This window comes from Vipera berus (genome assembly GCF_964194415.1).
Source record: "Vipera berus genome assembly, chromosome: 2".
NCBI classification, from domain to species: Eukaryota; Metazoa; Chordata; class Lepidosauria; order Squamata; family Viperidae; genus Vipera; species Vipera berus.
In genome coordinates, this window is record NC_138203.1 from 163398146 (window position 1) to 163423045 (window position 24900).

At 41.7% G+C, this 24900-nt stretch overlaps 1 protein-coding gene across 1 annotated transcript in view; it reads right to left on the minus strand.

Moving 5' to 3' along the window:
• The window catches only part of LOC308662851 (E3 ubiquitin-protein ligase RNF213-like), a gene marked incomplete at its 5' end in the record, with an annotated part of 152986 nt that overhangs the window by 106647 nt on the left and 21439 nt on the right, over positions 1-24900 (minus strand). The window contains 9 exons of the mRNA XM_081318995.1: positions 2797-2892; positions 4209-4343; positions 6152-6305; positions 7953-8005; positions 8742-8928; positions 16126-16325; positions 18235-18477; positions 19263-19555; positions 22409-22605. Of these exons, the coding sequence (XP_081175121.1) occupies positions 2797-2892; positions 4209-4343; positions 6152-6305; positions 7953-8005; positions 8742-8928; positions 16126-16325; positions 18235-18477; positions 19263-19555; positions 22409-22605 (1558 nt within the window). The remainder of the gene's footprint in view (positions 1-2796; positions 2893-4208; positions 4344-6151; positions 6306-7952; positions 8006-8741; positions 8929-16125; positions 16326-18234; positions 18478-19262; positions 19556-22408; positions 22606-24900) is intronic.

Below are 24900 nucleotides of genomic sequence, written 5' to 3' on the forward strand. Positions count from 1 at the left end.
AGCCCGGCCACGCCCGCGCCCATCAGCTCCCGCAGCCGCGCCAACTGCTGAGGCAGCCGTGGGGAGCCCAGCCGGTGGAACCCGCCCGGCTCCGGGGACAGCCCGGCCACGCCCGCGCCCATCAGCTGGTCGGCGGGCGAACGCCGGACCCGCGGCCGCGCCAACTGCTGAGGCAGCCGTGGGGAGCCCAGCCCTCCCTTCTCTCAGCAGCCTGTTCCGAACGAAGGGACAGTTCTTTTTTTTTGTTCACTGGAGTATAAGCCGAAGTGGAGTTTTTCAGCCCGAAAAGTGGGCTGAAAAATTCGGCTTATACTCAAGTATATACGGTAATTTGTTTTAATAAAATAATTTAAATCAATTTTTCACTTGATTTCAAATTAAATAAATTATATTGGTTGACAATGTGATTTTTTTTAGTACAATTGCCAAATGCAATAAACTGGTTTTAGGTATTGTTAATAGGAAACAAAATTAGAATGTGCAGAATGCCTTATACAAGGTTTGCAATGCACAAAGGAAGGTGTACTGGGACCTTTAAGAAGCAAACAGTAAAAGGTAAACCAACTTGAGTTGTATCATAACAATATTTTTACTCAGACAATATAACACAAAACAAAAAAACACAATTACATATAGTCCAGTTTTCAATCCAAGGTCAGTAACGAAGAATCACCATTGAATAACAGTTCAGGAGTAAACAAAGTCAAAGTCAAAAATCCTTACTAGTTAAAAATCAAATATCAATACACACAGCAACAAGTCAGTCAGAGAAAAAACACTAGAGAGAGCAAGTCTAACATTTGAAATTCATTTATGCTGAATAGAATTAGTCACACCCTTAGGCCATTTCTCTTCTTAAAGGTACACAACCATATTATATGTATTTCACCCAAACCAGGTTAGGACTTTAATTCCTAACAGGTATATGTTACTGGAAGGAAAAAGAAATCCCTGCCGTGTTACTGATCCCAGAGCAGCATTTGCATGTATGCAGGTATCCTTAGGGTGCCATAGTTATGGATGAGAAATATTGGTTGCAAAGTTGGCATTTCTGGATGTAATACAGATATTTTGGACTTCTTTTTGTTTCTTTGCATGTTTGATATTTTTAAAAAGACATATGCTACTGACTACGCTTATGCACATATGTAACATCTTTTGCTAGGATACATGACCACGGCTTGTCCAGAATGTGAAAAGTGAAAGATAGTGACTAAACAAAATTTTAATGTACAGATAATACCACCAGAAATTATTTTAGCCTTTTTAATAAATGTTGTTATTGATGTTAAGCTCACCATAGAAAACATCATACATTGTTATGTATAGTAAAAGTAAAGGTTCCCTCGCACATGCGTGCTAGTCGTTTCCAACTCTAGGGGCCGGTGCTCATCTTCGTTTCAAAGCTGAAGAGCCAGCGCTTGTCCGAGGATGTCTCCGTGGTCATGTGGCCGGCATGACTAGATGCCAAAGGCGCATGGAACGCTGTTACCTTCCCACCGTAGTGGTCCCTATTTTTCTACTTGCATTTTTACATGCTTTCGAACTGCTAGGTTGGCAGAAGCTGGGACAAGTAACAGGCGCTCACTGTTACGCGCCACGCGGGATTCAACCCACCAAACTGCCGACCTTCTGATCGACAAGCTCAGCATCCTAACCCACTGAGCCACTGAGTCCCTTTATTGTTATGTATATACTAGGTTAATTATTTAAAGACTGAAGTGCAACATGACTAGATTCTAAATAATCTATTTTTCAAAACACACAACAGTCCAAACAGTAAAAGTAAAGTCCAAATTAAGAATATTTCATTCTTAAGAATTGTTTAATTTAAAGTGGTTTAGTTGTAATAGATGGTTAGATTCAAAATAGTTTTCAAGAGTATGTACAAAGATACTTTTTTTCTAGCATCAGCTAAATTAGACATATTACATTGAGAAAAATGTTTCTCATTTCTTTCCTGTTACCTGTTATTGATTTCATTGCAGAGATGTTAACATAGGAAATAGAGTATTTTGTTATCTAATTTTACCTTCCAAAAGACAGAAGCAGATGAAAAATATGAGGTTCTTTCCTGTTGGCTTTTTTGAATTAGCTGTTTTAGATTCTAAAAGTTTAGTTCCTAAAGAAGTAACCCTGTAAATAATTTTAATGTCCTCCTCTAGTGCAGGGGTAGGCAACCTTGGCTCTTTTATAACTCAAGGACTTCAACTCCCAGAATTCGTAAGCCAGCATGGCTCAGCTTGGAAACCTCTCCCTTTCTCCTCAGCATGGCTGGCTCAGGATTTCTGGGAGTTGAAGTCCATGAGTCATAAAAAAGAGCCAAGATTGCCTAGCCTTGCAATTGGCTTAGGAAAGCCAATAGAGGGAGCTTTTTTTGCAAAAAAAAAAAAAAAAAGGGGGGGTGGGTGTGCCAGAACGCCGCCGTTCTGAGCATTCTATGAGAAAAAAAGCCCTGGTTTTAATTGTATAGTTGAGCCAAGCCACATTTTAACCATTAATTTTTCAATAAGCTACACAACCACACATCAGCTCAAAATAAATGGTACGTTTATATTACTGTAGTGATTCATTCTTGTCCAAAATCATATTTTGCTGATGCTAGAAACTCCAAGCAGTTTTGCCAGGTATGATAGTGATCAGACTAATCTTTGTTTAATGTCAATAAAAGAAGACAAATGTCACAGAAGTATTACATAAAAGCTTTTCGTACATTTCAAGTAGGTTATGCTCACCTAGATTAATTGCTACAAACAGATTAATATCTCATGTATATGACACTATATATCTACATACCTGTTTAATTCTGCTTTTCAAAATTATGCTTAAAGTTTCTTTCCAATCTTCGGAATGACTATTAGGAAACTTTATTTTCAAAAAGTGATCCCATGCCTACAAAGAAAACATTATTTTACATTTTAAAGCCACAAATGAAAAACTGTTTAAGGCAAAAGTAGGAATGAGAGTATTTATTGCACTCAAATGGAAACATTTAACTTTAATGCTAGAATACTTCATCACCTATTAGAAAAAATACATGGTTTTTAATAATAAACCTTTGTCAAAGTACAACATGTGTACATTGAGATTAGCTGAGCCTCTCCCCGTGCTCCCTCTCCCCAACACATAGTGACAACAAACCCTCCATCCTACCACACCATGTGAACCAACTACGCCACACACTAGCCTCCCAAGTCAATTCTGCATAAATTCACAGAGATTATATCCCATTCAAAAGCCTAACAGCCCACGGATAAAAGCTGTTTTTCAGCCTGTTGGTACGGGTGGCTATACTCCTATATCTCCTACCCGATGGTAGGAAAGTAGAGATACCGTCCAGGGTGTGAGTCATCCCTGAGAATTTTCCTCACTCTTCCAAGGAAGCGAGCCCTGGCGATGTCACCCAGTGGTGTCAGGGGACAGCCCACAATGTCTTGTGCTGTGCTCACTACCCTCTGTAATACTTTCCTGTCTGCGGCTGTCAGACCAGCATACCAAACCACAATACCATACGAGAGGACGCTCTCTATAGTAGACCGGTAAAAGAGGGTCATTAGCCATTGTTCTACCCTGTTCTTCCGCAAGACCCTGAGAAAGTGAAGCCTCTGTTGGGCCTTTCTAGCCACCTGGGTTGTGTTAACTTTCCAGGTCAGATCTTCACAGAGGTAGACTCCCAGAAATTTAAAGGAGGAAACTCTCTCCACACAGTCCTCCCCGATGTAAAGTGAATCATCAATTAACTATAATAAAAGGGAGAGAGAATTGGAAACCTAAACTGAAGATGTAATGTTAGGTTAAGCTCCATCTTCAAACCTGAAGGAAAATGCAATTTGAGATCCTATTACGATTTCAAGGAAGTAACTATGAAAACAATGTGCATAACTTCTAGAATAAAATAAATTCGTTTTCAACTTTGGTCTCATGTTTTCTCCGTCCTCTAATCTTTCTGAAGTAACACTCTGCAGACTTGTAAAAAACTGAGAAAAATATTGCAACTCATGTCACATGCCTCCGATAGGCTAGGATGATCAACAGAGATGCTGGTTCACTTCACAATGTACACTTCAAAAATTCACTTATTTAACAGTTTTCGGTAGGGATTACTGATATAAAAAAGGCTAGGAAAAGAAAATTAAAAGAAAAAGGAAACTACAAATTAAAGCGTTCCGGATAAAATCTAGATATAGTTGCAATTCCAAAACACAAACCTCAAGTTCCTCTTTCCAAGAAAGTGTAACTGATGTTTTTTCCAGCAAAGGTTTTGGAAGATAGTAATGAAACCAATAGCTAGCAGTTTTACGAACACTTTGGTATATTGTTGTGGCAAATTCCATTTCTGAAACCTGTCATATGAAAAGGAAAGTATAATTTGTTGAAAGAAAGAACAGCGTATTTCCTGAATGAGCATAAGAGGGGGAAATCCAGTCAGAGGCAGTTACCCATCTCTAGTAATAAAAACAACACCAAACAACGTTTGTCTATCTCGGGTCCTTGGGAAGGACTCAATGGGTACCTAAAAGGCCAAATCCAGTCTAAACATCTGGCTGACTATGAGATGAAACTTAATAATAAAAGTAGATTTGATACATTAGTCCTCGACCTACGATTGTAATGGAGACTGCCCATTATGTCCATAGAGTGGGTCACTCGTGTGGTTGACCTGATTTTTACAACCTTTGTTGCAGTGATTGGTAAGCAAACATCAAAGTCAATAAGTGACTGCTTCTGTCATTAAGTAAACACCACAGTCACTGAGCAAACCAATTGTTCACTATGGGCCGGTTTTGCTGAAAGTAAGTGCCTGTTTTCAGCAAAATGTCATAAAAATGCAATCATGTGACCATGGGATGCTGCAAACAGCCATAAGTCAAGGATTACCTTTATAGACACCCATTCATGTGAACTCTGGGTGACTTACAAAATATAATACTAAATTTAAACAGTTAAAAACATAAAATAAAACAAGTCAGCTCAGGCTAAAAACAATCTTTAAAATGCAGCACAAGGCACCACCCAACGCATTAAGACTAAGCCTAGGATCAAAGCTAGATTTTAAGGGCCTTCTAACATTTCGGGAGAAAGGGGTTCCTCCATCCCTGGTGGGAATGCTGTTCCAGGGAATAAGTGCACAACAGAGAAGCTTCCTAGGTCCCCTAGGATTTAGTTTGCCAATAGGATTTAGTTTGCCAATAGTACTCTCTGCTTACTTTATTTCGGCTATAATCCTGAAATGTTTGGGAGGCTATCTCAGGCACCACAGAATGATCCATTTTGCAGCCTACTGAGTTCTGTGAAATTTGATCACAGAACGGAGAACGCATACTTCAAACCCTCCTTGGAAGGTCCTTGGTATCCCTACGGCTATATATTATCTTTTGAACATCAAAGCAGGGAATAACACATATGGTTAGATTCAGTAAGCCCCTATTCTGTGCCAAATCTATGCCAGGTTTGATAATGGTCTAACTGCTGCCATCACATGTGAATTTCAAGCCAAATTATTTTATGAACTTTAAAATACTTTAGGTAGTCCTCGACGTACAACAGAAACTGAGCCCAAAATTCCTGTTGCTAAATGACAGTTAAGTGAATTTTGCCCCATTTTATGACCTTTCTTGCCACAGTTGTTAACTGAATCGCTGCAGTTGTTAATGTAATAACACGGTTGTTAAGGGAATCTGGTTTCTCCATTGACTTTGCTTGTCAGAAGGTCACAAAAGGTGATCACATGATCCCCAGGACACTGCAGCCGTCATAAATATGTGCCAGTAGCCAAGCGTCTGTATTTTAATCATGTGATCATGGAAATGCTTATAAGTGTGAAAAATGATCATAAGTCACCGCAACTTTGAACTATCACTAAGCAAACTGTTGTAAGTCGAAGACTACCTGTACTTTTATCTGCCTGAAGTACTCCAAAACAGAGATGTTTTCATATAACTATCTCACCAAAGCTGTTTGTCTCAATGAATTGCCCCCCCAAAGTTGGAAATGTTATAGGGTCTCCTGCTTGAGTGGGGTTGGGACTAGAAGACCTCCAAGATCCCTTCCAACTCTGTTCTTCTATTCTTCTAGTGACTAGAATCTAGTCAGTGAGCCTTTTCCCCACTCATCTTAAGGAACTACCAAAGGGCAAGAGAGAGAAGCTTACCTCTGAGGGTTCGAGTGCAAGAACTGTTGAAACAATCTCAACTGCTGTAGCTAATAACTTGTAATGTGGTTTTACTGGAACCTGTTGGCTGCAGATCTCATGAAGTTTTTGACAGGCAACAGCAGAGTGTTTCCAATCACCTTGCTGAATTGTACTGAATTGCAGAAAGTTTGTGTATTTGTGCAATTAAGAGAACACCAGAAATGCACATTAAAAGTATGCATAACAAAACAAGAGTCAGGAGTTCTAAATGACATTTGCAATGAAAACTAAGCTGACAGGAAAGTAAAATACTTCTCTTCATCTTCATAACCAGTCACACACATCCCCATAGTTGATTTTTTGAACTAGGAAGTCTTCTATAGAAGCCATTTTGTGAATATCAACACCACTCACTCATAAAATTCCAAACATGTGCCTCCCCTGGAAAAGTTGCCTACTACTGTATCAAAGTTAAGCGTTAAAGAGAGCCCTAACAAAATACTGGTAGTTCTGAGATTACCACAGCAATTGGGTGGATTATAATTAAGAGCAATTACCACTGGTAAGTGATGCAAATGGAAAGCATGACATCAAGTGACCGCATCACTCAGCAATGGCAGTCATGTTTGCCATCATAACCTTAGGACGGTGTGGGTCACTAAGGGGAAAGAGGCAGGAGCCCATGATAAGGAGTGCAAGCAAATGTGTTGGGGGGGGGAATGCTGTGGGAGGATTGGCAAGGACCATGGGAGAGCTGACAAAGGCAGGGCCTGGAAAGCACGGAGGGCCAGCAAGGGTATCAGGTAGGCTGGCAAAGGTGAGCACTGGGAAGCATGAGAAGTTGTCAGGCTCAAACAATAGTGCCACAAGTGAAAGGTTTGAGTTGGTAACTTTACTGCATTTCACCTACAGCACAGGAATTTCCCCAGATTGTTTGCCTTCTCTTGGGAACAGACAAGTATGGATGGTTCCATGGAACTTTTTTTGGGGGGGGGGCAGTCCTGGGTCTCTTGCAGCTACGCAACAATTCAAGGCTAATCTGCTTGATTCCTTCTCCATGACTGGCTGGGCATTCCTCAACAGAGGGCCAGCAATGGCAGCAGGCGGATGCTAAAAAATGGGGACAGGGAAGCAGTGTCTATGGAATCTCATATGGGATTGTGGGACTTCTTTGTAGGAAGGAAGAGTGAGGGCTTTTTTTTTTCTTTTTCCTTTTCTCAAAATCACTTCCTACTTTGTTCTAATAGTCTGCAATTCTCCTTTTCTAGTAGAAATAACCCAACCATGAAATGGTAATCATGGCATTGTCGCACATGAAAGTGGCATGTAAATGTTAATAAATAAAACAAATGAATCTTTCTAACTTCACTTAAAACATTTTTATATACTAGCCTTTATGGTTATTAAAATAACATGTAATCTTTTATGACTAATAGTTTGTGCATCATGAGCAATCCATTTGATGGAGCACTTTATTGTGCAGAGGCGTCATGCTTCCTTCAGACAGTGAGGGCCACGTAGGCCATTTTGTCTTATAAGGCTGGGCCACACTTTTGATCAGCAGGTCAGCTTTGCAAATGGTGGTTTCTGAGCATGGTCTCTCTAGAAATTGCACACACATCAACTACTCATTCCAATACCTGATTGAATCAAGTACCTCCTCAGACACCTAAAGACCCGTAGTTGTGGGTTATCATTTTCAGCTTGATAAAAAAGCTACATAAGTGATTCACTATCAATTTTTCTGTTGTTTACTTCAGTGAGGCGTGTTCTAAATGAATGCTTTGTTCAAAAAAAAGTACATGCATGTTTTACTTACATCTTTTTTTCTGACAGGATGTGCAACAATTTTTCTAAAAGCTTTTTTACATCCTAAAACAGAGGAAAAAAATTAGATTAAAAAGAATCAGTTTTAGACAAACATCTCCCAGAGAAGTGGCTTTGTACAGTTTGCTGCCTAAAGAGGTTGGTGTGTGTTTGTTTGTGTGTGGGTGTGGGTGTTGTGTGTGTTCTCTACATGTGAACACCTCCATTTGTAAGAAACACATCCTACCCTTGAAAATACTTAGAATTCTGTTCGTGTATCTCCTTCAGGGCACAGGGTACCGTATTATCACTTCATGATGCCTACCTAGTTTTGTCTGAGGCTGCCAAATCTGGCTGATTACTTCCCAAGTAAATGAGTATTCCTCCCATATATGAAATTCTATGACATAACCCAGGACATGCAGTACTGCCCTGATAAGAATAAAGCCCCTTTGCAACCTATTGTTAATATGGGACCCTTCCAGAGGTGAGTGATGGATATCGTGGGCCCAAGATATCAAAGGCAAACAGTATGTCTTGACTGAGGGAGGTTATTCTAGCTGGTAGACAAAAGTAGCAATTTGGTATGCCAAAATGATGCCAAATCCGTAAATCAGACTTTAATGGACCAATTTACTAGAATAGCTTGAACAAACCAAGTTCTCATATTTGCTGATGCATACTTCACTTAAGGAGTAATGACAAACCTATGGGCCACATGTAAGATTGGACCTCTGGTATCTATCCCTTGTCATCATTAGACAAAGATGATTAAAAATGTTAATTAGAAATCAGAACAAACCTGACAATTATCGCGGTTAATTCTCAAGTTCTTCAGTCTATAAACAGTTCCCAGAAGACAGTCGAATGGATCAGCGAAAGGGTCAGAGATAAATTCCACCAGGTCACACAGTCGTAACAAGCAGAACCAGGATCTGAATAATGTTTGGTTTCCTTTCAGCAAATGCTTCTTTTGCATTATTGGATTCCTTTTCAACAAACAGAAATGCACAACAGTGATACAGAAATTTGAATAAAAACATGACACAAGTATTCTCCGAGTACATTTTGTAGGCGCTTCAATTTCAAAATTATATGGAATGTGAGGAACTGTCAATCCAAAAATTAAGAAATTTCAGGTTGATTTTCTATTTGTCAGCTACTATATCTAAAAGAACTGGGTTTGCTGATTCAGAATTTATTTATATTTCATACTCCTTAACTGCCCATCTCCTCTGGAGAGGTGCTTTGGGTGGCGTGCACTTTAATCAATAAAATTAAACAATTAAAACCAGAACAATTTAGGATTAAAATGTTAAAATTGTAAAACAACTTTATAAAGTTGTAAAAGATGAAGAATTCAAATATAGGGAATTAGTTGTTAGTACAGGTGGGGCTGATTCTCATAGGGTTAACCAGCTCCACAGTTGTATGGGTGGGCCCCTCTGCCTCCCACGCAAGGCTACACAGCCAGACTTTGATCCTTGTCCAAAAGGTCAAGAAATTGGGGGCTTTCCTCACCTCTGAGGGCAAGCAATGACAATGCAATGACATAAAATTATCATAAAACACTTAATGACAAATCATTACAAACTAATGTTGTAAAACATTTCCTGTGGTCAGCACCTGATGTTTGATTATGCTATACTTCTCAACATGGGCTACTTTTAAGACAGATTCATCTCTGAGTATGTCCCTGATTTTTTAAGACTCTAAAATATATTAGAAACTCTGCATGGTAGAAAGCAATTGAGGAATTTGGCATGGAAATATCTCTGAAAAGATGACCCAACAGGTCATGGGGGATCTCTGGTTTGTTTATAACACTATCAATTTTGCTTTGTTAAAAAAATACCTCCAAAACATAACTACAACCCACATCAAATCACAACTATGCAACATTAAAAAAAGTTAAAAACAAAAGAAAAATTATTTTGAAGCCACATACAGTAGCACAGATGTGTAGATGACTGAACTTCTTAATTGAAAGGAAAAATTCATATGTTTTGGTGCGAAACAACTGAGTAGAAAGGAAATGAGGTACAACCCCTAAATAAGTGCTATAACAAGTCACAGCATTTTCAATTTTATTTCTGCCATATAAGCTTCCTTAGCCAGTTGCACCTTAATAATCAAATGCTGTGGATAGGAATACACATTATTTGAGTTATTCAAACAATAACTGTTGGTATTGTGGGTAGACCGGTGAGACAGATGACGAGACGTTGAGGTTTCAACTGAATCTTTATTGTGGTTGAACTGAGGAGCCTTCACAACCTGGCTCCTTTAAATACTGTTGCCAACAAACCATTAACCAATCCACATCCTTAAATGGTCCCGCCAGAACGGGCGGTCCAATGGGACGGGAGTTAGGACGCCACCTGTTGTTGCTGGGCGCCTCACAGCTGACGTTCAGCTGGCTGTCATCATAACTGAGCTTTAATTCATCTTAATATATAACATTCCCTTCCCCCCCCAACATGAGAACACAATAATAACAATAAAATCCTTAAACAGATGACCTATGACCTTACAAAATCCTGCAGGTATGCTGGGGGCCTGCGGATCCTGTTGGAACGTCGCAATGGTGGTTCTGCCCTTCCAGGAGATTGGCTTAGGTCTTCCCTGCTAGCCACTGGGGTGGGATTGGGGTCCCCCATTTGTTCCCCCTGGTCTTGGGATGCCTGACTAGTGTCATGACTGTCCCAGGTATGTGTGTTTGGCATGTAGTCGAGAGAGGGCCTTTCAGGTGTTAGAAGGGTTGCTGGGTCAGGTGTTGCTTCTCTAGTGTAAGTCTCATCCTCTGGCTGGTTTTCAGGGGCTCGCTTCCGCAACTGATCTAAGTGTCTTCTAAATTGTCGCCCCCCCTTCCCCCTCAATGACATAAGATACAGGACCGGTTTTAGCAATCACCTCCCCTGGAACCCAAAAGTCCCCTGATGTGTAATTTCTGGCCCAGACAAGGTCCCCCACTGTCAATTCTTTTATGGTGGGGTGACGTTCTGGTTCCGTCGCCACACGATCAGGGTGTAGTCTGTCCAGCTTTGTCTTGAGACGACGGCCCCACCGCAGTTCCGCTGGGCTTTTGCTGGTGGTGGTGGACGGGGTGGTGTGTTGGCTCAAAAGGTATTGTGCCAGCGTTTGATGCCAGTCTCCGGTGATGATGCGTTTTAGGGCGTCTTTTGTTGACCTTACCATGCGTTCTGCAAGGCCGTTAGTCTCCGGGTGGAAGGGGGCTGATGTGATGTGTCTAATCGAGTTGGATCTGTTGAAGGCCTGAAAATCAGCAGACGTAAATTGTGGGCCATTGTCAGACACAATGACATCAGGTAGGCCGTGAGTGGCAAAAAGACCCTGCAGCACCTGTATGGTTTTGGATGAGGTCATGCTGGATACTGGAATTACCTCCAGCCACTTTGAGTAACTGTCCACCACTATGAGAAAAAGGCGGCCTTGAAAGGGGCCTGCATAGTCAATGTGGATTCTTGACCATGGTGTAGAAGTTGGTTCCCATTTATACACTGGGTGGTGTGGTTGATTGGGCCTGGATTTTTGGCACTGATAATACCCTGTAACCTGGAGTTCGATGTCTTTGTCCAGGCCAGGCCACCAAACATAACTACGGGCCAGGGCCTTCATCCTAACAATTCCAGGGTGCCCTTCATGTAATGCTTGTAATACCTTGTTCCTTAGTTTATCAGGGACTATGACCCTGCTACCCCAAAGCAGGCATCCTTTATGTGATGAAATCTCATTTCTACGGTTAAAGTATTGTTGGAAGTCTTTGTCGGGGCTATGTGCCTGCCAACCTGTGGCTACCCAGGCTGATACTCTGCTTAAGATTCTGTCCTTAGCTGTGCTGTTGGCTATGTCTTTGGCTTGGATGGGTGAATCAGGGAGGTCCTGAATGGTCATGATATTACAAGCTGGGGCTGGGTCTGGCTCAATAATAGACAGGGGTAGCCTGCTTAGTGCGTCAGCGTGTCCCATGTCTTTCCCTGGTTTGTATTTTAAGTCATAAGAGTAAGCTGACAGGAAGACAGACCAACGTAAAACCCTGGGGGAGAGTATTTGAGGTGTTATTTTGTTGGTTGTGAATAACCCCAACAGAGGTTTGTGGTCGGTGTAAATGACAAATTTCCTACCATACAGGTAGTCGTGGAATTTTTTAACCCCTGCCACGAGAGCTAATGCCTCTTTATCTATCTGTGCATAGTTCCTTTCTGCAGGGGTAAGTGTTCTTGAGTAAAAAGCAATTGGCTTTTGTTCCCCTGTATCTTCTAGGTGACTGAGTACTGCACCCACACCATATGGGGAGGCATCACACGCTAGGCAGACAGGCTTCCCTTCGATAAAGTGAGTGACAGCTGAGTTTCTTGAGAGCAAGTGTTTTAAAGTCTGGAAGCTGTTGTCATGTATTGTGGACCATTTCCACGGGGCATTTTTGTCCAGCAACCTATGCAGAGGCTCTGCAATGGTTGCTTTGTGGGGTAGGAATGAATGATAGAAATTGATTAACCCCAAGAAAGCCTGTAGTTCTGTGTTATTCCTAGGGGTTGGGGATAGCTTAATGGCTTTTATTTTAGAGTCAGTGGGGTGGATGCCATGAGCATCAATCCTAAATCCTAGAAAGTCTGTTGATTTTACTCCTATGTGACATTTTTCCCTTTGTAGTTTAAGCCCGGCAGCCCTGAATCTGCCTAGCACGGCTCTAAGCCTGTCAGCTAGCTGATCCTCCGATTCCCCGGCGATCAGCACGTCGTCAAAATAAGGGCACACACCAGGGATGCCTTTCAGCGTTTTTTCCATGATTTCCTGGAAAATTCCAGGAGCTGCAATTCCAAATTGCAAACGATTTACGCGAAAGGCTCCCTTGTGTGTGACAATTGTTTGAATTTCAGCTGTTTCGCGGGAAACCGGAAGCTGGTGATACGCCTGCGCCAAGTCAAGCTTGGCAAAGATGGCGCCGGACTGTATCGCTGCGAGGACGTGCTTTACCGAGGGGACCGGTTAAGCATGCGGATTCAAGGCCCGGTTAACGGAAGCCTTATAATCCGCGCAAAGTCTTATTTTACCGTTTGCTTTTAGGGGGGTTACAATAGGCGTTTCCCATTCTCCCCCCTCCACGGGTTCTAGAATTCCCTGCCCCACTAATTTGTCTAATTCTTTTTCTACTTTTTCCTTCAAAGCGAACGGAACCCGTCTCTCTTTGATTCTAACGGGTAGAACTTCTGGGTTAAGTTTTAATTTTACTGGGGCCCCGGTGTATTTTCCCAACCCCCCAAAACACGTCTGTAAACTCGTTACAGACGGAGTCTAGGCTATTGGGTTGTACGATATTTATTCCCCCTAGCCAGATGCCCAGGGCTGGGAACCAGTCTAATCCTACCAAATTCGTTCTTTTGCCTTCGGTTATTAGGATTTTTAAGGGACCCTGGTATTGTTTAAATTTGACTTGAACCGTGGCCTGTCCCTTTAATTTAATTGGGGACCGTTGGAAGTCTGTTAATTTGATTTTTGTGGGTGCTATCCCTATTTTCTGTCTGTTCTTTGAACAGATGAGGGAAAGGGTCTCTGCAGAAATTAAAGAGACCGGTGAGCCTGAATCCACCTCCATTAAACACGGGATTCCCTCTATACTGACAGTAATTTTGATCTTAGGTTCTAGTGGGGGGTGGATTGCTGACTGGCAAGCCACTTCCAAATTCTCTATAATCTGAGGTGCCCTGGTCCCTGGGTTTTTTGGGGGGGAAATGGTACCTGCGGATTGCTCTTCAACGTCGTTAATGTTGTTGCGGTTTCGGGCTCGGCAGACAGATTGAATGTGGCCAGTCTTGCCACAGGCATGGCATTTGGCCCCACGGAAGCGGCAGGTCACCCTGGGGTGATTGCCCCCACAGCTGGCGCAATTTCGGCTGTTGCTGCCGGTGTTGCGGTTGGTGGCTGAGGCATATCTGCTGGCCCCGGTCGGTTTCTTTTGGTTTAGGTTTTGCTCACGGCGGTTCTTGAACTTCTCCAGCCTTTGTAGAATAGCGTCGATTTCGGCTTCGCTGGCTTGTTCGCCTTCTCCGCTGTCAGTAGCGTTTTCTTGATGCACGGAGCCGTTCGGGTTGCTGTTCGGTTTGAGAGAGTTCTTTTCGTTAATAGCCTCTCGAGCCATTATTTCGTTGATCACTTCGGACAGGCTCAGGGTGGGTTTGGCTATTATTTTCTGCTGGAGGTGTTCGTCGCTCAGGCCGAACACAATTCGATCCCGGATCTGATCTTCCAGGTCCGGGAACCTACACATTCGGGCAGCTTGTCGCACGGCGGCCACGAAGTCCATGGCCGATTCACCTGGCAGCTGGTTTCTCTGGATGAAACGTAGCCGCCAGTGGATTTCAGACTTCTTTGGCATGAAGTGTTGGCTCAGTTTGCTGACGAGGTCAGCGTATGGTAGTGTTGAGACAGGATCTGGGATACACAGCCCGACAGCTACATCGTACACAGCCGGCCCGCTGATGCACAGCAACGCCGCTGCCTTCTCCTTGTCTTCAGTGATTTTATTCACGAAGAGATATCCCTCGACTTGTCCCAAGTGGGACTCCCACTGTCCTGGGTGGCGGACATCGAACTCACAGATGTGTCCGATTTGCGTCATTCTGTCCAGGTCTGACTGCTGCTTTCCGGGAAGGAATTTATCGGGAGAGTTTTCTCTTCCCTCCTTTCCCGCGAGTGCTAGTGCTTCAGCTCTAGTGACTCAGCTGGTGCTTCAGCTCAGCAGCAGAATCCCACCCTCGTCGCCACTGTTATGTATTGTGGGTAGACGGGTGAGACAGATGAGACGTCGAGGTTTCAACTGAATCTTTATTGTGGTTGAACTGAGGAGCCTTCACAACCTGGCTCCTTTAAATACTGTTGCCAACAAACCATTAACCAATCCACATCCTTAAATGGTCCCGCCAGAACGGGCGGTCCAATGGGACGGGAGTTAGGACGCCACCTGTTGTTGCTGGGCGCCTCACAGCTGACGTTCAGCTGGCTGTCATCATAACTGAGCTTTAATTCATCTTAATATATAACAATACCACCTGTTTAAACTCTTTCAATTCAGCATTTCTATTTCTGCTTTAACAAAATTCATGATGCATTCTGGCGAATGAAAAATTTGATCTGTTTGTTTATCATTTTTTGGATCGCCTACCTTCCTCAGAAATGGACTTTGGGCAGTGTACAATACAATGTTACATTATTGAAAACAGTATATATAAAAGTTAAACATTTAGAAGAAGGCAAGGATGATTAACTACTATTAAAATTAGTTAAAAGGCAAAACGAGGACTTGCAGGGCACTAACCAGCTCCAGGGCTATGTGCTCCTCTGGGCTCCCCACGCAAGGCCTCAGAGCAACATTTTGACTCATTTTCAAAAAGCCGGCGGGGGGGGGGGGGTTTGCCTCACCTCCAGGGAGATGAATATTCTACAGGGCCAGAGCAAGGCTCTGTTCCAACTAATCAGAGTTCTTAACTGTCAGGGTCTGCCATATACCTGACCCGATTGATTAGGTGGGATGGCTGATGATAAAGATGGTATCATAGGTAGCCTGGCCCCACGCCACATAGGGCTTTATAGGTCATAACCAACATCTTGAATTGGACCCAGAAGCAAACTGTCACCCAATGCAGCTTGCAGAGCAAAGGTGTTACATATACTTTTCTTTGGGCACCTAAAATTGCTGGCATGGCCATCTTCTGTACCAGCTGAAGCTTCTGGATAATTTTCAAGGCTATCCCCATGTACAGCATGTTCCAATAGTCCAGTTTTATTAGTTATTTATAATGTTAATCATTGGAATATTGTTGCAAAATATGGCACTACCTAAAGTACTTCCTATGTTACATAATGGTCTCTTGTCCTCTCAATTCTTTCTTGAAACCTTTGCACACACCCCAGTCATTTTAATGGACTAATCAAGCAAAAAGACCCAGACCACTGGAGAAAGTTCAATTATTCATACAACAATTGACAACTTACTATTGTTATTAACTTCAGTATTGTTTGGGAGGTCACATCACCAAACTGAACCATTTCTATTTCTTGGAGTCAAGTTTTGCAGTCTATAAATACTGACAATCCATGCCCTAGCTCAAATCAACTTTTAAAAGTCTACAATCAGTTCAAGAATAACAATAGGCTAAAAAACCTACCTATTCAAGTTTCTGCTTTGATCTCTGATCTCCAAATACTGAATACCTTCCAACCTTGCCCATTTCTCTTCTGATTCATGCCACGTCCTAATCTTATATTCAGAATCAGTCACAGTAAATAGGTAAAGAACTGGGAGTGTCCACACCCACTGGTGAATCTTTTCTTCAATACAGCTGTTACAGAGCATTATCAACTTCTCCTCCACACTGAAAGAAATAGAAGAAATTAAGTTCTAGTGAAAAAAACTATTTATTAGAAACTCTCTGTGCAAGCTAACTTGCCTTTCTTACTGCCAACAGAAATACAGTCCTTCAGAAATGTAACAAAATAATGTAATTTTGCTTTCTTTGTGTTTTACACTGGTGGCCCCCAATCATTTGAGACTAATAAGCAGATAGAGAATACAGTGGCGGGCCAGAGAAAACACCTGCCCTAAGACAATAGGAATTGTATTTGCAAAATAGCTGCCATGAAAACACAACTACTGAGATTATCTTTAATGATCCAGAGATCAAACTACCTTTTTTACCCATAGCAAATGGGATGTTTTTAAATAGTGAAAGATCTTGGGTGATCTTTACCTGAGGGGCTGCACATAATTGGGACTTACACATCTTTTGTAAGAGCTGTACAAGACTTTTCATTTTCTTTATTTCCTATTCAGTTAATTTTCCCCCTCTTCATCTCCATCCTAGCTACATGCCACTTTCTTTTCCCTTTCCTTTTCTCCCTATTACCCTCTGTTGTTGTTTCTTCTTACTTTTTGAGGGAAAAAGTAAGGGAAGGAGGGGAATGTCTTCTGGAAAGAATAGAGAATGTGTTGGGCTTTGGATATACACAAGCCAAAGGCCTGGTCAACTACAGTGTCCACCACCTTTGATTAGAATGTAATCTCTTTGCAGGCTTGCCTAGCAAATAACCTTTTCTAGTGATCATGATGAATAATAAGCTTAATCAATAGCATGATGAATATTCTAGTGCAATGAAGTACATACAACTCATCTAACAGCACAGATGCAGGGAAATACAGCAGCATTCTTATGCTGGACTAAGACTACCGTATGCCAAAAATCAGAGAAGATCAAAGTTTCACTAATGGATGAAAACAGTCAAGAGTCAGGCCATGATTTCAGGGTCAAAAACTGCCAGAGAACACCTGAATCTCCCCTCCAAATTGTTTCCTGCATGGGGAAATATTTCTGGAATCAAGATGCTCCAAGACATGTTTTGGAAACCATCCGATTACTAATTTAGACAACATATTTGCTTACATCAGCTGGGAAACTCACATTGATCAGTGGCATACATTTCTGACTGAGCTGCATTGAAATTAAGAAATGTACTAAACCGACAACAATATTCTAACTTTACAGCAATAAATCCATGAAATTATTGTACTGTGCAGAATTGCCTTGTGTGGTGATTATCCTTAAAGGTAAAGATCCTGAGAGGAGAGGGAAGAGATTCCTTATGTTTTCTGTGTGTGTGTGTGTGTGTGTGTGTGTGTGTGTGTGTGTGTGTGTGTGTGTGTGTGTGTAAATGTATTTTTGTCTGTAAGGGAGAGCATGAAGATAAGGCTCAAAGTAATTTTACAAACAAAATTTGTTTTATAAACAAATGTAATTATTAGTTACCAATTCAATTAATATTTCTTTTTGCCTGGCTCTGCCCCTTTTTTAAAATGTGGCTTTTAGCAGATATGAATATTTATATCTGTCACATGACAGCTAGCATGGTGCCGAAGTTAAGATGCTAGACTGGCACCAAGAAGACCCAGGTTCAAGCACACCCTCAGCCGTGGAAGCTCACTAGGTGATTTTGGGCCAGTCCATCTCTCCAAAACCTACTTCACAGGAAAAACTGATGAAATTTAGACAAGTAACTATTTGAGCAATTCATGTCAAATCACTAAATGCACACTGATCTTTTCAGAAATCTCGCACATAAAAAAAAACATTAGGAGACAAAATAGTAAAGCAGGCATCCAACATGTTTAACACACCCAACTGCTTGCCTTCTTCCCAACCAAACCCATCTTCTTTCTACCTTAACCGTCAGTATCTTCACTCCACTCTACATTCTTTCCATATGCCCCAAAGTCAAATTACATACCCCTGACACTCTGAAAACATCTCTCTGAAGCACTTGGTTTCATTTACATCTGCTGGTGATTTCTCCAGACAAAGAAACATGCATAACTGTTCCAATCCCTCTTTGGACAGTCGAAGATTGTAATCTTTTACTAATGTAAGGGTGATCAATGCTAGACCTAGTTTATCCCACATCGAAGTGTTCCGTTTGAGGATGCTAATTGATTGTTCCATCCAGTAATTCATAATCAAATCTTGCAACTTTAAAAGGGAAGGAGGGAGAGAAAGAGAGAGAGAAAGAATTGCATGTTTAACCATATATCACATTAAGGCATAAGCTATAGCTAAAAAAACAAACATTTAGGTGCATACATTGTCTTGTACCTAACCCAAAGAAAACACATTATACATTAGTCTTAAAAAGCCAGGAAATTGGTTTAGCTTAAGCTATTAACATGTGCAACAGCTGTTTGTGAAATAGTGATTATGCAGAGGTGTAAGATCAAAAAATGATCAGACTCAGGTGTCCAATTGATTTAAATGATTTCCTGGATGTATTGCACAATTTGCCACCTCATCTGACTGCAATATTATCAAATCCTATTATGCTCTATGGAATATGAAAAGGCTAAGGGAGTAGAATCTAAGCTGCTATCAGTCTTCCAGTATTAATACGAAGATAAGAAAATGAGAATAATGAAGCAAAAGGGCTGACAGAGCACAAATGGAAGAAACCTTGGGAAATTATGCACTGGGGTCTACTTCTAATTGCAGAAGAAGAAGAACTGAACAGTGCTTGCTTGCTTTTACTGCAACTGTTGAAAGTAATTCAGCACCTTCTTGGCTGGGATACTAAAAAGGAGGAAAAAACAGTAGCTTAGAGCAGAGTTCCCCAAAGTTTTTGGCTTTGTGAACTTGCTGCATCATTTTATTTCAAGGACACTGTAACAATGAGCACTTTGCTCAGCACAGTCAAGATGATACAAACTCTATAGAAGTTTGGCTACAAGGTTCTACTTGGATGTATAATAAAGAGAAAATAATACCTGCTCTTCTCCAAATTGTAGCTCTTTCCATTCTTTTCGATGTCCTTCATGTACCATTATTTTTTTATTTACCCAGTAAAATTGTTGGAACTGCTGGAAAAAGCTGTTGATGTTAATCTGACTCCACGTTTTAAGTATACTGAAGAGGCTGTCCAGCATTATTCTTGCAGCTATACATTTCCCTTTCACAACATCCTTTTCCTTATCTTTCCACAATGGAATTTGATTCTTAATTTTCGTCAACAAACCTTCCCCAGGTTTAGTGCATATTATGTCATCATACTGATGCCAATCTGTTAAATAAAATGCTGTATTATTAAAGTTCTGAAATGCAAGATACAGCCCTTCTAGCTTTGCGTGCTAATGCAACCGCATGATGCAATTTTCATGGACACCCTGCTTTGTTATGGTCTCCTTCCAGTCAAAACATGCAGACACACAGAAATGGTCATTTTCTTCTAACCCCTGTAGAAGATATTTCTGAGCTATATTCCTTCCATATTAATTTAAACGATTTACTGCTGGAACGTGTTTTGAAACACAGCACTACACAACGATAAATAAATGTGCAATTCCTATCTTTAACAAATATGAGAGTAAGTAAATTGCTTAGCCCAAAAGTAATGAGCTTTGGTGACTATCAGCTTCTTAATACAGGTAGTTCTTGACTTACAACCACAACTAAGCCCGTCATTTCCATTGCTATGCAAAGCAATTGTTAAGTGAGTCATGTCCCATTTTAGGACCTTTTTTGCCATATTTGTTAAGGCAAATCAATGCACGTGTTAAGTGAATCACTGCAGTTGTTAAGCAAAGCTTGCTTTCTCCATTGACTCTGCTTGTGAGAGGTCAATGGATAGCTCACAAATGATGATTACATGATCCCGGGACGGTGCAACTTTCATAAATACATGCCAGTTGCCAAGCACCCAAATTTGAATCATGTGATCACGGGGATGCTGCAATGGTTGTAAGTGTGAGAACTAGTCATAAGTCACTTTTTTCAATGCTGCTGTAGCTTGGAACAGTCACTAAATGAATAGTAGTAAGTCAAGGACTTAAATGAATAGTAGTAAATCAAGGACTATCTGTAACAATAATGATCATCAGTGACCACCAGCTTCCTGAACAATGGCACATGATCCATTTGTTTTATAAATATCCCCTGTTGGGACAAGAACAGAATTTTCTTTTGGTCTTGATACCAGAGATATCTAACCAACCAATTGTCTTCTGTGTTATTATTCCAGAAATCCAGGAACTATATTTTAATTTTAAATGTGTTGGAGTACTGCTCTTTCCAGAAGGATCAAGCTTAGATACAATGGCCAACTCAACAGAATAAAATATTGCTCTTTCATAAATACAATATGAAATTGGACCAGTGCCACCTGGAAGATAAAGCACCACATTTGGACTTGGCTAGAATAGATAGCGAAGAGATTGGATTACCAGTCATGTACAGTATGTCTCCAGCACACCAAACTAGAATACTTCTTTTTTTAAAAAAGCCCGCTTACTGTTCATTCAAAAAATGACATCAACTTTTCCTTATCACAATAACTAAAGAATTATATTAAAAAGAAAATTAGGAAAAGAAATGACTAAGATCTGATGTAATCCTCCAGCCTTGGTGGAGCAGTGGGCTAATGCCTCAGCCTTCCATCCTTCCGAGGTAGGTAAAATGAGGACCCAGATTGTTGGGGGCAATAAGCTGACTTTGTAATAATGCCGCTTGGGGCCCCCCCGAAAGCCCTAATAAGGAGGCACATACATAGAATGAAGGCTATTGCTAAGCACATTGATTTGTGCTTTAAATTGTAAGCCGCCCTGAGTCTTCGGAGAAGGGTGGGATATAAATGGGATTTTAAAAAAAACAAAACTAGAATACTTCCTTTTTTTAAAAAAAGCCCGCTTACTGTTCATTCAAAAAATGACATCAACTTTTCCTTATCACAACACCTAAAGAATTATATTAAAAAGAAAATTAGGGAAAGAAATGACTAAGATCTGATGTAATCCTCCAAAATGATAAATTCAATGACAGAGTTGAAAGGGACTAATAAGGATCATATAGCACATCAAATAGCTCAGTGCAAAATCCTCCGGGGCACCTCTGAAAGATTATTACCGGTAAGTCCTTGACTTACAACAGTTCATTTGGTGATCGTTCAAAGTTACAGTACAATACACTGAAAAAAGTGAGTTTTGATTGTTTTTCAGTCATGACCGCTGCAGCATCCCCATGGTCACGTGATCAAAATTCACACTTGGCAACTGACTCATACTTATGATGGTTGCGGTGTCCCAGGGTCATGTGATCACCTTTTGTGACCTTCTGACAAGCAAAATCAATGGTGAAGCCAGATTCACTGAACAACCGTGTTACTAACTTAACTGTGGTAAGATCATACAATAGGGCAAAACTCACTTAACAAATGTCTTCTTAGCAACATAAATGTTGGGCTAAGTGATAATACTACAGCTATACTATATGGGTAAATAATACCGAGACATTCGACAGCACTGTGAGAATTAGGTGTTCAGCAGATTTGATCTTTCTCTATGTCTAATTGTTTTGGCATGCAATGCCCTGTAACGGAGTCCCGAGAGGAAGAGCTGAAACAGTTTATGTCCAGGATGTGAGAGGTCTGTAGATATGTTCTCAGCCTTCCTTCTGACCAGTGCAATGTACAGGTCTTCTATGGAAGGCAGCTTCTTTCCAATTGTTCTTTCTGCAGTCTTAACTATCCATTGGAGTCTGTACCTGTCCTGTTTGGCTGCTGTACCAAACTAGAAAGCTATAGAAGTACAGATGACAGACTCAATAATTGCTCTGTAAAACTGTATTAACAGCTCCTGGGGCAGTCTGAACTTCCTGAGTTAACACAGGAAGAACATTCTTTGTTGTGCCTTTTTCATGATGGTTCTAGTATTAAGGATCAATTTCAAGTCCTGCGAGATTATAGAACCCAAAAACCCAAAGGACTCTACTGCAGATACTGAGCTGTCAAATATATTAAGAAGTGGATAGAATAGAAACTGTTCTTTTCATATTTTGAATTCTTGTTTTCTTGGATGCTACAAAATCTAAGTTTCTTTAATATAACACCGGGAAGACTGTAATAAAAGGAGCAGTTTCTTACCAGTACCACTTATCAACTTTGATGGTAAATACAAGGAGCGATTTACAAAGACTCCTTCTGAAGCAGATTTGTAAATGAATTCATACAACAGTTGTTTGTCACGTTTAACAACATATTTATAAGGAATTTCTTTATCCAAGTTTTCCTTAGAAATTGTGGTGTGGCCTTCAATCAGGTATCCATGATTTCCAAGATCTCTAGTATTTTTAAAAAAATGTATTTTAGCAACAGAGCAAAGGCAAGGAAGCAATTTATTGTTAAAATAAAAGTTTACAGGCATATCAAATCATTAATATTGTTCCTGAAACTGGAATGGTCTTACATTTCCTATTACATACATTAGCAATAAAAGTAAAATGCAATATAGGTAGTCCTTAATTTGCAATCATTCCATCAATTACTATTCAAAGTTACAATGGCACTGAAAAAATTGACTTACAAATGGTCTTCACGCTTACCGATACAGCATCCCCACATTCATCTAACAAAATTTGGGTGCTTGGCAACCAGCATATAGTATCCCAGGGTCACATGATCATCATTTGTGACCTTTCCTGCCGACTTCTGGCAAGCAAAATGCAGTTAATGACCGCATGATTCTTTTAACAGCTGCAGTGGTGATTCATTTAACCATAAAGGACATAAAATTGGGTGTGACTCACTTAACAACTGCCTCGCTCAACAATCAAAATTTTAATCTCAATTGTGGCCATAAGTCAAGGACTACCTGTACTAAATTTTCCTTTTCACTTTCAAAAGTAATAGGGCTTCATAAAACTCCATCAATAAATACAGGTAATCCTCAAGTTACAAGCGTATTGGAGCCTGCTCATTCCACTCGTAACTCGAAAACTCGTAGAGTGAATCTCATTTGAGGTACAAGATCACTCCCTTCCTCATTAAAATGTATGCGGCTCGTTAACAGAACACGAGGTATCTCAGGGTGGGGAAGGCCACGGAGGGCCTTGTGCTGGAACAGGCCCCCAAGGACTTCCCAACCTACTAAGATACCACATGCTTCCCCCTCCTTTCCTGCTGCACCGGACTCACCTGGAAAAGATCCATCTCCTCTCTACCGTAGTTCCTGCTGTTGCCCGGATTTGAAGCCGGGGAACGCTTCCACACATCCCCCTATGGCCTGATCCAGGCTCCAGAGGCCTTTTCCAGGTTGCTGCCACCCGGATTTGAGGCTGGGGAATGCTTCTGCACCCCCCACGGCCTGATCCGGGCTCCGGAGGTCTTTTCCAGGCCACTGCTGCCCAGATTTGAGGCTGGGGAACGCTTCCGTCCACCCCCCATGGCCCAATCTGTGTTCCAGAGGCCTTTTCCTGAAAAAGGCCTCCGGAGCCCCAGTCCAGCCTCTGGAGGCACATCCACCAGCTTCAGTTCCGTTCTCTGTTGCGGAGGCCTAAAGTACCATGACATCACAGGAGATCAGTAGCATGAGATCTCGCCCCACTATCTCGCGTGATCTTGTGTTACTTTAGGCCTCTAATCTCTGTGAACGCTCCGAAGACCTGAAGCAGCCAAAAAAGTGAAGGATCTCAATCTTCTCAGAGTGAGTATTGAAGGTCTGGTGCCTAGGGAGACCCGGGGCAGGGGTGGGGAGGGAGGGAATAATCAGGGTGAATGTTGCAGAGCCACTGCAGTCGCTCATAGGGCCGAAAGACTGCCGAGATGCTGCAATATTCGTAACTTCAGGACTTGCTTGTAAGCACTAGGGGGCGCTATCATGTAACTTTGAAGTTAAGTGAACACTCATAACTCAGGGATTACCTGTATAATTGCAGTTAAGAACCTTCATAAGGTCTTATCTTGCTGCGATGAGGACGGCGAAGGCTAATTACTTCACTGCTCTCATCGCATCCACAGACCGACCTGTTTAGGGTGACTTGCTCCCTCCTTAATCAGGAGGTGAGAGAGGAGCCCTTGCAGGGGCGGGCCGAGGAGTTTAGTCATCATCTGACGGACAAAATCGCTCAGATCCGGGCCGGTTTGGACTCTAACTGGGCAGAGTCTGATGTGGAGGAATCGGACGGTCTTGAGCACGTTATCTGGACTGAGTTCGATCCTGTTTCCCCTGATGATGTGGACAGGATTATGGGGAGGCTGAGTTCCACCACCTGTTTATTGGACCCGTGCCCCTCTTGGCTGATTTATGCGGCTCGGGAGGAGACACGAAGCTGGTTCCAGGCAGTAATGTGTCTTCCCCGCCTTAATCAGGAGGTAAGGGAGGAGCCCTTGCAGGGGCGGGCCGAGGAGTTTAGCTATCATCTGACGGACAAAATCGCTCAGATTCGAGCCGGTTTGGATTCTGACTGGGCAGAGACTGACGGGGAGGAATCAAGCGGTCTAGAGAATGTTACCTGGAGTGAATTCGATCCTGTGACCCCAGATGAGGTGGACAGGATCATGAGGAGACTGAGTGCCGCCACGTGTTTATTGGACCCGTGCCCCTCCTGGCTGGTCTATGCAGCCCGGGAGGAGACACG